A 15,519-nucleotide genomic window follows, 5' to 3' on the forward strand; every position below is an offset into this window, starting at 1 on the left:
AGAATCTATCACCAGAATATCCACATTAAAAAATGTTTTAAAAAAAGTGCTTGCCTGGAAAATCTGTCAAAATATGGGTGCAGTACCACTGGCCGCCTGTATGACAGCTGTCATTTAATTGCATTAGAAGCTTAAACGTGTGCAGTTAAAATCAAATGGTTGGAATTAAGTGACCTGCTATCAAAAGTAATATAGGTTTCAACTATTTCATCTTTGTGTTTTAGAGACTGGAATTAGAGTTCTGATTGCCGGTTTTAAAATTGTACGTTTAATTTCAAAGAAAAAAACGTAACAAATGTACTTTTAAAGTAAGCCCGATTCAGCCAAAACTACAAAGAAACTTCCCCCACTGGGAAAGACGCCTCCCTTCTGCTTCCCACCAAAATGCCAGGAAATCACATTCAGGTGTTGAAGAGGGGAGATTTGGGCTGCTGCTCGTGGGCGAGACAAAGGACTTCCTTGGCTGAAAGGGTATGCAGATTAAGGTGTCAACAGTAGCTCCTGCCAGAAGAAGAAGGCGGGGATTGCTCTTGAGCCACCAGAAACTGGAGGCGGGAACAGAAATTTTTGTTGATTCTCAAAGCACAGAAAGTATATTTTTCAAAAGGACTGACAAATTACAGTATTGTTAATGTGAATTTTTTTGGAGCACATTTTAAAAGGACTCGGAACTCTGTGCGATGTTCTGAGAAGGCGTAGTGAACAATCTGGTTTTGTAGCCATTGTATTGATGTCAGAAGCATGAAACTTCATATGAATATGCCCAGATATCATGCGCACATATGTAGGAATGTAGGAAATTGTGGACGAATCAGACAATTGGGTCCCGGACAAAAGTGCAAAAAGTTGCCAAATGCAGACCCAAGCTGACAGCGATGGGTCTTGGAAGAATACTTTCTCCACAAAATATGTGATATAGATATGGTATTGCTGTCAAGTTTGTAAAATTGTAAATATGTATTATATGAGAAGTAGATTTCATGTGCAAAAACAAAGGGGAGATATTTCCCTGGATCATAAAACACATGGTGACACTCTGTTTTCTTCTCCAATCAAGGGAGAGGAAAGACCCTAGCCAATAGAATACCTAGGGGGTGTGCCTATAATTCAGCATACCTAACCCTTTAGTAAACCCATAAATGGAGCCAGCTTAGGACCTAGGCACACACACATTCACCCACCAACCGATTGCTGGCGGAGCACTTTGCAAGAGAAATCCATATTCCATACTCCAGAACTTTGAAAGCAGAAAGGCCCATTTCCAAAGCTGAACCATTCTCAGTTTGGCCTTTAAACATCCAGACACCTGATTTTACCCCAGACCTCTAAGGGAAACCAAACAGCCTGGCTGTGCTGTAGCTGCTTTCCTGCTAAGAATTATTGCCAGAATTCAAAGATCCAACCCAGTAGAGCCGTGCTGTGACAAGATAGCCGTGAACCAGAGCCCGTGAGATCCCGTCCAGTCTCACCGTGCGGTGTCCAGAGTGCCTTGCTGATTGCAGACCAGAGCGCCTTCAGTCCAGTGTGCCAAGCAGAATTCTGGTCCAGGAATCTTGACTGACCTGAATCCCTGATGGTTCTGTCCAAACATTGGTAGTGAGTATCCATAGCATAGGATGGTCAATAGCATATGTATTGGCCATAAGTCATCCTATCCAAACCCATCCTCATATCCAGAACTGCACTTTTAGAAATTCTCTTCATCTTGCCTGAACTCTTATCCTATAGTCCTTTTCTAATAGTAGTGTTAAAATCATCTTTGCGCTGATCTATATTTTCTGAAGAAAGGCGAGCGTCTCGGCAGGTGAAACCAACCAGAGATATCCTGGGCTGGCGACTGTGCTGTCGTGTAGTTTGCATCTTAGTCTACCCCTAGTGTAAAAGAAACCTTGCTTGTCATTTTAAAAGTGCATTCTGGTTTTGCAATTTTGCCTCTTTTGAAAAAAAAAAAACAACCTCCACAAAAATCTCCATAACTTCACCGTTTATGCTAGAAACAAAGTGTCTACTTGAAGCTAACATCCTAAGCTTTCCAATGAACCCAAAACTGCATCTCAACGCCTTGTAGTTTTTCCACAATTGCACTTACCGCGTGCTGAAAAGTTTGCCGCAAATTTTCTTTTGGCTCAAATCTATAACGTGTGAAATAGCGGTTCATTGCACCCGACCTCCAAATTAAGTTTAACTTGCTAGTTACTCTATAATCATTGCTAGTGTATGTCTGAAACCATACAAAGCAGCTCCACTAGTATTGAAACAATTTCAGTGCATGAAATCCATTTTCAGTGTCCCCCCCCCATTTCATTCAAGCCAACTTTAAAACCATTTTTGACAAGTTCACAATCATTCCTGTTTCTTTCGGGTTTGCTGGTCTAAAATTGGGATTGATGCTATTTTGTTGAATTGTGTATTCCTGAAACCTGTTCGCTCCTTCCATCTCTTTATATTGCATAATGGGGGGGTGGGGGAGGTATGGAGTAGTGTGCAAGGGGAAAGAGTAATCACATTGCATCTTGATTGAACTCACACAAAAGTATCATTTCCGTGCTGCATTATTTTTCCTATCATTACTTCTTGAGATTAAAGAGATTGTTAGTGTGACATCACCCCATTGGTAATCATTGCATAGCCATTATAATAGTGCGATATATATTGTGAGATACATAAAATAAATATTTGTAACTTTGCAAACCAGACTGCTTCCTGGTTCAGTGTGACCAGGGGTGATTCAAAGAGAAAGGTGCGATACAAGTGGTACATCATTCAGAAATAAAAGAACTTGGACATAAATAAATAAGGGTTTCAGCTGTGCATCACATGCTAGGCATCGACTTTGGTGAAGTGCCGGGTTGAAATCACTTACACTACCTACTGGGTCATAAAGATAGTACAAAATCAAAAAAGGAAGGCTTTTATACTCTTCACTCTTACCGAAATTGACTGGGGTGCAGTCCTAAAATAATGGACCCCTGTTGCCACCAGTCGTCCTCGCCCTTACTGAGACACGGTTCAATGCCGCTCTGTTACTGCGTGTGACACTCTCCTTCCTGAGGGCTATAAAATCCTACCCAATCCCATGTCTAACCAGCCTGGAGGGAGTGTGGTTGCAGAATGGGTCCCTGCTTCCATCAGACCCACTCAAAAATACTCTTCCTTTGAATTTCTCATCTGCAAGCTCTGGATCTGTACTACCTTGTCGCTCACTCTCTAGCCACCATTTACAGGACCCCCAGGCAGATATCCCTCTTCCTCTCGGAATAGGCTGATCTCGCCTCCTCTTCTGACCTCTCAGCTTCTACTCCTCTGAGATTTCAATATCCATCTGGACACTCCCGATATGTCCACTCTACACCGATGTCCACTCTACACTTCCACAACTGTCAACACTCTCCCTCACCATTCTTCCCTCTGGTCCTACTCATGCAGCCAGAAACACCCTGGAGGCCTTCATCTCTACTGACATCTTGCCCTCCTATTCTTTCACTACCCCCCACTTGCCTAGTCAGACTATACTCTCCTTTCCTCACATCTGGAGCTCCTGGGTCCCCAACTATACCTCTACCCGCACTACCAGTCTCTTTCTCAGACATTCGACCGATGAAGTAAGTGTCAGTAGCTGCTTTCGCCATCACCTTCATTGCCACCCCCCCACTCCTGCCAATGACTCACACTGACTCAGCCCTTGCTAATCTTCATCTCTCCATTTCCAACACACACTACATCCTTGCCCCTGCCACAAGGATTCGCAGGAAGCCTCCTTCCAAGTGCAATAGTTGGTATGACTCAGACCTTGCCTTGCTCAAAACACAAGTGCAAAGTCACGGAACGGAAGTGGCTGGCTTCTAGCATATCTGACAAACTTTCCTGCTGCCTGCTCCAGCGACAATGCAGACCTCCATCCGCTCCAAGAAACAGGCCCACATCCTAGCCTGCATCTCAGGGCGACAAATAGCAAGGCTGAAATCTGCAAGGAACATGCCAATCCTACTGCAGTCTCCATTTCTCCTCTTCCTTCCCAGGCATTATGCACAGTGATGGCCTCACATTTTACCACAAACACTTAGGACATCTGGTCCCCTTTCCTCTACCCCTCACAGACCTTCCTCTGCCCCCACCCATTCTTCTCTTTCTCACCCATAGCACCCGATAAGGTCACCAAAATAGTTTGCTCTATGAAAGTCTCCTCTAAACAGGTGTTGCCCTGCTCCTCCAGACCAACCAAGGACAAAATAGCCTCTCGTTCCCTCCTTGGCTGAGTTCTGTAACAACTCTTGCCACTGATTCTCCCACTTCTCCCCCTCTGACCCCCTCTCCAAGCACTCCGTTGTGCGCCCCCTCCTAAAAAAAAGCCATCTGTGGTCCATTCTTGCGTGGCTAACTATTGACCCATCTCTACCACACCCTTTTTGGGCAAACTCTTGGAGAAGTTGGTCATCTCCCAAATGACCCTCCAAACCGAATCTGCTGGTTGTCACCATGACCATCAGTCTGAATTTAGAGCAGGCAACACCAGTGATGACCTGCTCTTTAACCTTGACTCCAACTCCCGTTCCATGCTCGTCCTTCTTGATCGGTATTCTGCCTTTGCCAGTGTCAGCCATTCCATACTCATAAATCAGTTCTGTGATACTTGGGCATCACAGACTTGGCACTGATCTGGCTGACCTCCTTCCTTTCGAAATAACCCTCCCAAGGGCATTTGGGCCATATTCTCTCCTCCACCTCACTCTCTACCTGCAGCGTCCCTTAGGGCTGCATCCTCTTGCTGTGGCTCCTCTATCTTGCCCCTCTGACCCACTTGATCTCCACTTTCTCCTCTCAATTCCAGTGTTATGCTGAGGACAGCTCTCCTTCCTCTTAATCTTTCTCCCTCATCCCAGACTGCTCTTCAGGCATGGTGTGCTGCGAATGATCTGTCTTGATGCCAGTAAAACAGACCCTTCTCACTGGGACTCCTGCCCCATTCTTGCCTCCTACACTATAGCCATCCTCCCTGCCCCCCCCCACACTCCTGTGAGGGGTAAAAAAAAAAAAAAAAAAAAAAAAAAAAACCTTGGCGTCATCTTCGACTCCTCTCCTCACATTGCTGACTTCGCCAAAAAGGCCCACTTTCAGCTTCACCTCTTCAGAGGCACTCTTCCTTTCCTCACCTTCCCCCAGAAACTCCATGTCTCCAGAGCTATGCCTCTTCCCTCCCTCTTCAACTAATCCAGAACAGCACTGCAAGATTTATCCTTGGCCTCAAGCCCAGGGACCGCATCTCTCCAGCACTAAACACTCTCCACTGGCTCCCAGTGGTTGCAAGCATCAAATTCAAGACCCTCTGCATCATCCACAAGGCTTTGTTGAGCCTGGGACCCTGCTACATCCAACTTTCTCTCCCTAAATACCTCCCCATTAGAGTATTTCGGTTTTCTAGCCCAAACTCTGCAGATCAGACGTTTCTCCAAGCAGAGTGTGGGAGGTAGATCTTTCCACAGCAGGAGACTCCCTCTGAAATGCCCTCCTTGGCACTCTGACTTGATCCAGATCTTCAAGTTCTAGAAGCTTCTCAAGACCTTCCTTTTCCCTTCTTCTCTCCCTCCCCCCACCCCTGTTGATCTGCTACTGCAACTGGTTGCCTGTGCCCCCCCCCCCCCCCCCCCCCGAGTCTTACTGCAGCCAGGCCCCCTCAACAAGTCCTCCCCTTCACCCTTACCAGCACTTGCTCCTGGGCTCCCTTCCCTGGCCAGCACCCTGGCTCTGGTCCAACCCCATCCTCACACCTACCCGACCCCCACCCCTCCAACTGATCCCCGGCTCTTGGGCTCCCCCAGCACTTAGCCAGCCCATGGTACACCTTACACCTGCACTTACTCTTCCTTCCTAATCCAATCCCTCCACCTATTCTTCCTCCCCCACCCCCCCCCCACTCATTACTGCACTATCCGATTGTCTAGTAGGACCATTACTCTTTTTTTCTCCCTTGTTTCCCCCACCCCTCTTGTCTTGTGGTGCCTGGAAACACTATGCTGTATAGGTGCCATACAAAAGTTCAATAAAAGAATGGCAGTTAAGGTCGGTGGGTAGAGGCACAGCCAGTCAGGTAGCAGTGAACATCCTTCGGGACTGCTTGAACGCGACCCCTCATTCACGAATAATTCCAAACAGTGATTGGCTAGGCACACCCATATCCGAGAGCTAACTTTTGATTTTTTTTGTTCAAATCTAAAAATAAAATTAGGCATTTTTTTCAAAATTCCTTAAGCAAGACACTTGCAAGTTTGTCTATTATTTCTTTACAGATTTCACACGAGTGTAAACTTCATAAGCAGCACAGCAGGTAATTGTATGTCAACATTCTCAACTATTTATGCCAATCTTTGTACCTCATGTGAGCATACAGCCGAGTCATTTTAATGCAATTACCTGCAATCCAATTACACTCTGTCCAGCTTTCATTTTTCCTTCATCAAATTGCCTTTTTTGCTTTTCTGAATATTTGACACCAATATCTACCGTAGTGTGGAATCCTTTAGTTTTTGCCTAAAAAGAAAAGGATGATGATTGGTACAAAAGGTCATTGAAAATGAACAAAGCCACAAAACTAACAAAGATAATTTGAATTTTAGGGCCTAGTCACTCGGACACCATGAGCACTAGGTTGGCTTATTCAACTGCTTCTTCAGTTTCCATTTGACGAATAATACACCATTGCAAACGTCATCCGAGCACGAGGCTAGACAAAACAGGATATGTTTAGCTGTATCTCTTTGGGATGAAGGACAACGAAGAAATAAAGGCAAGCAAGGCATTTAAAGTGCTGTATGTCAGACTAAACATTTAGTCGCCAAAATAATGTTCACAGTTCAAGGAAAACACAAAAAGTGATGTACAAAATTGCAAGCATAGGTAGCAAAGAAACCGAGGTGCCAGATGTTGCACTAGTTGGGGCGCAGCTCTCTCAAATGCACTCTTGAAAACATAAGCAAACTGTCTGCATGCCAAATACTTTGGCAAGATCTGGAAAGCAGCTGCCTTAAAACAGGTTTAATATTGGGCCTATACCAACTTGTCCCTACTCTCATGAGCATGTGGTGGCTTTTTTTTTTTTTAACTGGATGGGCATAAATGTATGTCTCTAAGGTGTGTGACTGAACAAGCGCAGTGGGGTAGACCAAAGAAGGTGGGTTCAGGGGAGATTCTCAGAACATCTTTAAAATAATGGTGCATTTTACAGCCCTTTGTGAGAAATTGGGTAAAAAGCCACACAGTTGGCAATCAATTTTGTATGGGAGCACATGAAAATAAACTAGTAGATGTAAGGTACTAACTGTGCACAGGACCATTTTCCTTATGCCTTTGCCCACAACATACGGCAGTATAGCTTTGAGTCTAGACAGGTCCTTGCATGCTGCACCAATATATGCCATTATTACCATACAATGACTCAGAATAAGTATATAACACTATTTACTTTACCCCTGATCAACAGTTACTGTGCATCAAGAATAAAGCGACAAAAAAAAATAAGGTCCCTGTCCAAGCAACCCCCACTCCTAAATGTAGGGGTTGGGGCTGGCATGCCGTTAACCGTGCATTCACACATCATTCATACAACACCTTGCATGCACGCATTTATGAAAACATACAATCCATTCATGCACAAACATTTCGAAAAGAACATTCCAAAGAAAGAGCGTAGCAGGGGTTGCTGCCCTGCTGAGTGGCAGGCTGCATACTACCCTGTACAACAAAGCACACTGGGAACTGTGCTGCCAGTCATTCTCCACATCCTGGACAGGAGGAGTGTCCACAACTAGCAGCAGGTGGAGCATATTGAAAAATCTCACTTAACAGCTTTACATGCCCTTTACTCGCCTTCATGGAGTGCAGTGTTAGAAAGTTCTTGACAAATAAAGAAGAAAGGTAAAACTGACAAAAGTACATGAGAAGCTGGTTGACCAGCATTAAACATTAATGTGGAAAAGAACGCTCTATGCAGTACACATTTTTAAAATTTGCCAAGCAGGAACTTGGGGGTGGGGAGGGGGGGGTTGGGGGGGAACAAAAACCTAGATATTCATCTTCCTACAATAAAATCGGAAACACACATGGTTAACATTTTAAAGAAAATACTTTGCAGGTACTATATTGACAGCTGCAAACTGTATTTCAGCTTCCATAGCCAGTGCAGGGGTGTTGCATGGTCTGGTAATGATCCGGGGCTACGCTAATGTCGGGACTTGCTAGCCTTTTGGTTGTAGCCCCCGAGCTTCTATCCGGGGCTACAACCGAAAGACCTGGGGCTATAGCAACCTCATCCCACTCCGAGCAATGCCTCTGGCCATTGCGTGGCAGTGTCAATGATTACGATCGTGTGGCAGGGGAAAAAAACATTTAAGGAGCAAGAGTGTTCAAGGTTTGGAGGGAAGGTAGAGTTAAAAAAAGGAGGTGGGAATTGACTTTTGCAGGAAATTGGTGTGGGTAACTGAAGCAGAATCTCTCAAAGCTTAAGATAGGCGCCAACAGCACCCTGATTTAAGAAAAATGTTTGCACCTCCCCCTCCCTGCGCACCTCTTTTCAAAGCTGGGGAGGGCATTTTTATTTGTTACTCCCTGCTCCAGCAACTGAACAGGGAGTGTATCACCGGAATAGGACGCTCATGCACGAGTGTCCCATTCTAATAGAAAACACCTCGCTCTCACGTCGGAGGGGGGAGGTAATCATCTCAATAGGGTGCTGATGACAAAAGAAAAATGTTTTTTTCTTCTTGAGAGAATACTGTCATAGTGACTGAATTGTTATAAGGTCTGATTAGTCGGCTTTAAGTAACCTCTAAATCTATTTTGGATTCCTGTTTCATTAACATTCCCCACCTTGCAGCCATCAGTGGTGCTGCATTGGCATTTTTAGTTCCTTTGTAGGATGCCAAAGCAGCTTGTTGGTTTTGCCACAGTAAAGGTGTGCAGATGCAAGAAGATGGCAAGGGGAATGGGGACCGAAAGAAGTGTTTGCATTAGGGGAAATGAACATCATTGTGGCTGTTGGGGCTGCAAATGGACTGCAGAATATTCCAAGCAGCAACCCCAATTTACAGTAGCAAGTCATCCGCTGGCCGAAGGGGGTCTTTGCGGTTAATTCTTTATATAATCTTAGATATACATTGGCTCCCCTTGTGGCAAAGGGTCCGAATAGTATCTGGGAAGAGGCTACTGAACTGTGTCTGATGTGTATGGTCATGGAGTTGCAAGTTGAACTGGAGTTGGGATGCTTGGTTTTGTACAGTTGGAAGCTAGGATACGGTGGACTGGGAAAGGCTGTTGTAGATGGCGTTTAGTCTTGCTAAATGTAGATAACGAGGCTATTCATAAATGAAAGAGCAACCGGGTTATTTGCATCCTACTGTTGTAGGCCCAAGCTCTGGTATATGCCGTCATGGTAGATGGGGCTGGATATACATTCCTAGCTCCTTTTTCCAAGTGTGAAGGTATGATGGAAATGCTAGCTGGAAGTTCTGGGAAAACTAGCAAAGTTGATGGATTGTGATAAAAATTGGCATGCTACCCGTTCAAAATGTTGAGTAAATCAAACGTTAAAGTTGTTATTAACGGCTGTCTGATGTCTTTGTATAGGCCACAGTAATTCTAGCCAATATTGTCTTATGGAAGATGGCTTTGCTGTGTTGGAGCAAGGCTGGCTGCATTTAGCCCCCTGCCACGCCAGCTCAAGGGAGTCTTTCAAGGGCTCCCCGAGCTGGTGTAGTAGGAGAGGCAGGCGCCCTTTTGTTCGTTAAATACACCACCCTGGTATTCACCAACCTAAAAGATGGTGCCATCAGCAGTTCCTGGACACCAAAATGTTTGTGGGACCTCCTGGATTAAACATTAAAGTGATTCTGCTTAGAAGATCAATCATCAAAGCGGTTGCAGCCCTAAATACAAACGGGTAGTCCAATTTCTGATCTCTATAGCAAGGCACAACACGGTTCTTTGCCCACCCTAGTAACACTGGAAACCCTGGGCCGAGAGGATAGCTCGGGGGCAACGCATTTGTCTTGGAAGCAAGACAACAGAGCAACACCGGTCCAAATCCTGTTCCCTCGCTTAGTGTCTCTGGTAATTATCGAGTTACAAAAGATCCATTTTAATTAATCTAGTCACACTGCTGAACAATAATCTGCACAAGCCGACATTAAACAAACCAAACAGCCTTAGCAAGCCACTGACATTTAGCTCATTTTCTAATCCCCACCTTACATTCTGCATTGTCACTTACTGGCGAGTTTCTGGTTGTACAGCAGTGGATAAGTAAACCCAGTCCCAATTCGCAAAGGGTCCCTGAAAAGCATCACTCTCCAGACATCCTGGAAACCAAGGAGCACCAACGGCACAAAGGGTATTTATAGCCCAAACTCTTTCAAGAACCTGTGCTGCCGATGGAAAACCGAAACCATCAACATGCTACCCCCATCGAAGGTGAAAAATGTCACCATAAAATATGCTTAACTTTTTTTGCAACAGGCGTTAAAAGATAAAATCTGCCCATCAGTGTTGCCTGTGGAACAAGACTAAGGTGGACTCATGTAAGCAACCATCAAAGTGTACGTAAGAGCTACCAGGAACAGCTGTTTTTCTAACAGAACATTGGCTTTGCCTCCAGCCTTTTACTCTTCATGTCCACTGTAAAGACAGCAAAGGAATGGCTCTTAAATGGAATCAACGAAAGGGAAGGGAGGGAGGATGAGGCCAGGAGCAGTGGTTCAGTTTGTGTTTTGAACTAGCAAAAAAAAAAAAAAAAAAATACAAAAAATTACTAAAAATAAAACTCACTGAAACGTGTTAACTGAAAGTTGGATGTAGGCTTTCCAGTAAACATAGGCCACCATCTTGTTCAGGCTTGAATATAGAATCTACAAATATTAGACAGACTAAACACATCAATACTTGCAAAAACGTTGTGTCACATCAGGTATTTAATATGGCTTCACACAACTGCCAAATCTCCAAATAATGAAAGTATTAAAGACGCAGGGATATATAAGCTTGAAGTTAAATGTATCAAATGTACATACCATACTTGCCAAGGACACCAATGAGGTCTGCACTTGGGTCATATTCCCATTTTCAAACAGATCGTTGGCTTCAAAAATATCGTGAGGTTTCATTCCATAGTCTTGGATTGCCCGAATGAAATTCCCAATGTTCTCAAGCTACATAAAGACAGAAGATGGATACATTTACTTTCAAGAAGATCATCTATTTATAATGCTTTTCATATCAAACTCACCCAATACAATAGGCACCCAAGTCCAAAGTGCCAATTTCACCCATTCAAGATACGCAAGAGGGTCAGGAACTGAGCCTTTGTGAAATCTACACCTGCAATATTTTGCTATTCTAGTGGCTTGTAAGCAAGTGGTTTACAGGCAAGAGGAGCCATCACCCTCACATTAATAGGAGGCACCCGATGAGGTCTTAATCCTGCTTACATATTACAGTTTAAAATTGCAATTGATACATTATCCTCCATAACATGGCATTCATAATGATCCTCCACCATAAAATCAGTGTGAAGCGATAGGCAGACTTAAGACAAAGTCTCTTAGGCAAGGATAACAAAAAGGGCCCAAGGCGGGTTGGGTGTTAAGTGATGGGACTTTGGGTGGGCATAGTTTGGGACAATCTAATGTGCGACTAATGGTAGATGTTGCAAGTTTCTTTTTAGCTCCTTCTTGATTTGAATGCCTGCCCTCTTAGTCTACCCACCATACTTGCTCTAGCAGAGTGCCATCAAACCATGATCCAGTCCTGGACTGGACTACTTACCTGAAGCTCAACCCCTCCAAGGCTGAATTCCTACTGCTAACCACCACCAAACACAAACCTGGCTCTCTGCCATGAACCAAGGGAATCACAACAGCTGGCTGCCCTGTGCCAAGTCCCTTGGGTTCAACAACAGACACCTCATGTTCAAACAGTGCATAACAAGGAAGACATAAAAGGCCTGGTACCAGTTTGCTCTCCTGTGGAAAGTTAAGCCCTTCATCCCAGAAAACAACTTCAGATCCGCTGTGCAAGCATTGGTCCTCTTCCCACCTGGATGGTGGCAATGCCCTTTTCAAAGGCATTCTGGCAACTACCCCGGCACCCCTAAAAGGTGTCCAGCATCATGCAGCAAGACTCAATAAAGGACTCCGCACATTTGACCACATCACCCAGACCCTCACCGAACTGCACTGGCTCCCACTGCAAGCACATCATCAAATCATGTTGCATCATCTACAAAGCAGTCGTCCAGAAGTGTCCAAGCTACCTCACTGAGAAACTCAGCATCTGCTGAGGCATGCAATCCACCAGAGGCAAGGAAATGTGAGACTTGAATTAAGCCAGTGCAAGTAGTAAAGAACCAGAAGAAAGGCCTGCTCAGTCTATGCTCCAAGACCCTGCCTGGAACCTTCCAGTCAACACCAGACATGCCCCATCACTTCTATAGTTCAGGAAAAAGCTCGAGAGTTTATTCTTCAAGGAATGACTCCCCTTAACACCTAGGTCCACACCCCTTGCACTGCCCATCCCAACAGACTCCGTAATCTGCTCCCCACTGTTTTTCCCCCAACCCCATGCTGCCAATTGCCAACCATCCCATTAACCCCCCCCCTTTCTCTGCTTCCCTCACTGAGTCCCCCCCCCCCTATGATCGAAAAGCACGCTGTTGCTTCCCGAAGCTAGGTCCATACTCTAAATGCTCAAATATTAAGCCTGCAAATAAATGGTGCATTCTAAAACCTAGCAAAAATGTCAACAAATAGGACACTGCAAGGAGAGAGATGTGACTGGCTGAGTTAGTAGTGTACAACTCAGCTTGCAAAATCAAATGGTAAATTTTTTTGTGATATGAATAATTTGTGAAGTGTAATGCATGGCATGAATGGCTTCGTATAGGACGCAGCAATATGTTTATTAAGGCATGTATGCCACAACAATGCCAAGTGATCCAATTAAGGAAATTAGGCAGTGGGGTCATTTGTCACCACAGGACCACATTATGTGATACTGGCAGGGATTGAAGTTAGATCTCCTGACCCCAAAGATGACAACCTGAACAGGATAGCACTCTCTGGCTCAATATCACAGAAGGCACATCTGCAAAATGATTAAGAGTATGCAGTGGGTTAAAAGTGCCTGTGCTTTTATCCACAGACAGATTTCAAATGCAAGGAAAGGAAAACAACTGGCCTCATTCAGAGTATGGCGGTGGAAAGGAGGGTGCCGGTAGCCACGTACCAGCACCCCTTTTGTGGCCACCATACTAAAACAATGACAGTTGGTGCTACGGATCCCCCGGCAGGACTGACCTGCCAGGTTTAGGCCCCTACCGGCATGGTTGTCACAAAAGCAATGGCACGGTTAGCAACAGTGCCCGTGCTTCTGTGTCCCCCATTTCCATGGAGTCCTAAGGGAATCCTTTGAAATTGGGATTAACCGTTACCGCCACCCTTGTGGTATCCCAGTGGCACCAGGATATCAGGTGGCAGGACAGTTTTGCTCTAGTGAGATTGCTTGTGGAGATCCTGCACTTACGTTATCCAGACCCTTGCAAAAGTAATCATTGGACTCAGATAGGCACAAAATGACATCAATAATAGTTATAGGAAAACGGCACATTATAGGCCCTTTAATCACTCAGATTATGTGTTTGTTTTGTTTGTATAGTTTGTTATAAGAAAGACATCACCATTAAGATCGCCACAGGAGACACCTTCATCTCTGCCACGGCAACACTGCTTAGTCCCACAGCGGGTAGGCAAAGAGATAGATCGTTCTAACGGAATCCGAAGTGGAGCGTCCTCCCTTCCAGCGAGACTGCAACACCCAGGGTCCAACCTCTAACTCTGCGCTCCAAGAGGAAAACCCTCGTCTCTTATGGGGGCTACTTTCAATCCCCATCCCTCATGGTTACCAAGCTGCCCTCGGCTGAAGAGCAGACAAAGCATGAGGCATAATGTAACACTCACCTGATTCCCACGGAGGCGCTGCTCCCGGCTGAACTGTTGTAGTCTCTTCAATTGAGAAGCGTAGAGCTCGGATGACTCTCTGGACTGGGCTTCCTCTTATTGACCGTCTGGCTTGCAGGGTAAGGTTTCTGCAGGTGGAAGAAAGGGTTAATGACCGTTTGGCTGGACTTCCTCCTCACTAATCGCCAACTCTCCGAAAGTCCAATGTCCTGGTGAGCTCTCACCTTAGGCGTATAAATGCTGGGCTCTCCATCCTGCGACTTATGCAGGGGTGCGTGGGTTCCAGCTACGTCACTGGAGGTCCTGAAAGTCTTTTGTGGCCTTAGAAGTGGCACAGGTGCTCAGATGCCAAAAGGTGATGCCGCCGTTACTGCACGAGCGGATGCCAGTAGGTATAAAGAGTTTATAGTCTTGAAGTGATGGGCACCTTTAATGAAGTCTTTGCATTGTCTTTTTCAGGTGCCTGGATGCTGAGGGCGTGGTCACTGAGAGCGCGACACGTGCGGTTGTTCGTAGGTATGGGAATTTCAATGACACCTCAATAATGTCCCTTGTTTTCTGTTTTCAGGTCTTGAGATGTTGCGGGCGTTGTTCGTCCATTGTCTTTGCACGTGCGAAGTACGTGAGTATAATGATCTGTGACCTTATTATAGCACCTCTTACAATGTTCTTTTCTTATTTGCAGGTGTCGGGACCTTGCGGGCGTTTTCCCAGTCGCGGATGCACGTGGGGAAACACGTAAGTGTTAGGCTTTCTTGCAGTCTTTAATGGCACTTAAATAATGTATTTTCTTGTTTTCAGGTGCCGGGCTGCTGCGGTTGAAGAGATCGTAATACGCGCACAAAAGCAGGTAAGAAAAGTAAATGCGGCCGCCTTCACCCGATTCCTACTTAACAATGTTCTTTGTCTTTACAGGTGCCGTTAGGCTGCTGAAGAGAAGGCCGCGAAGAATCCGTGAAAGCACAGATGGATCAGGTAAGCGAGCGCGGCTGCGAACGTGTTGCAACTTGCTAACCTTATGTTTCTTTTGCTTGCAGGTTCTGCCGGTGTCTGGATTCCTGGATGTAAGTATAGTTCTCGTGTCTTTCTTCCACAGGTTGCTGAGCTGAAGATGTCACTGGAATGCTGGAGCTGACTCGGTGAGCGTCCTGCTACAGATGCAGAATAACGCGAAGCACGTTTTCCCCAATCGGGTGTGGTTTAAATAGCGTTGGAGTGATTGGGTGTCTTCTTCCTCAGCCTCGCCCAGGTAAAAGAGTTCCTGTGTTCCAGAGCTAAGGAGTGGCACCAGCCCCACCCACGTAAGAAAGTAGTCCCAGTTCAGGGAATAGTTCCTCCCAGCAGAAGGCTGGGGACTTCATCAAGCCAGCATTTGCAAAGGTGAGTATGCAGCATGGTCTGCTACAGGTAGGTCCACCCAAGCACCTTTGCAAGAATTATGAGCCCGGCGCCAGAGGCACCAGGACATGGTCCAAAGGGCCCCAATAGGGGTTTGCTGGAGCCGGGGACGAGTGTCGTGAGC

The 15,519-nt window shown here is 45.6% G+C and overlaps 1 protein-coding gene across 1 annotated transcript in view; it reads right to left on the reverse strand.

The window, feature by feature from the left end:
• The window catches only part of CNN3 (calponin 3), a 280,459-nt gene that overhangs the window by 54,747 nt on the left and 210,193 nt on the right, over nucleotides 1-15,519 (reverse strand). Inside the window, exons 4-5 of the mRNA XM_069641272.1 lie at nucleotides 11,055-11,192; nucleotides 6,409-6,525 (exon numbers count right to left, since the gene is read on the reverse strand). Coding sequence (XP_069497373.1) covers nucleotides 6,409-6,525; nucleotides 11,055-11,192 — 255 coding nt within the window. The remainder of the gene's footprint in view (nucleotides 1-6,408; nucleotides 6,526-11,054; nucleotides 11,193-15,519) is intronic.

Source organism: Ambystoma mexicanum, chromosome 1q (assembly GCF_040938575.1).
Source record: "Ambystoma mexicanum isolate Mex_15411 chromosome 1q, UKY_AmexF1_1, whole genome shotgun sequence".
Taxonomy (NCBI): Eukaryota; Metazoa; Chordata; class Amphibia; order Caudata; family Ambystomatidae; genus Ambystoma; species Ambystoma mexicanum.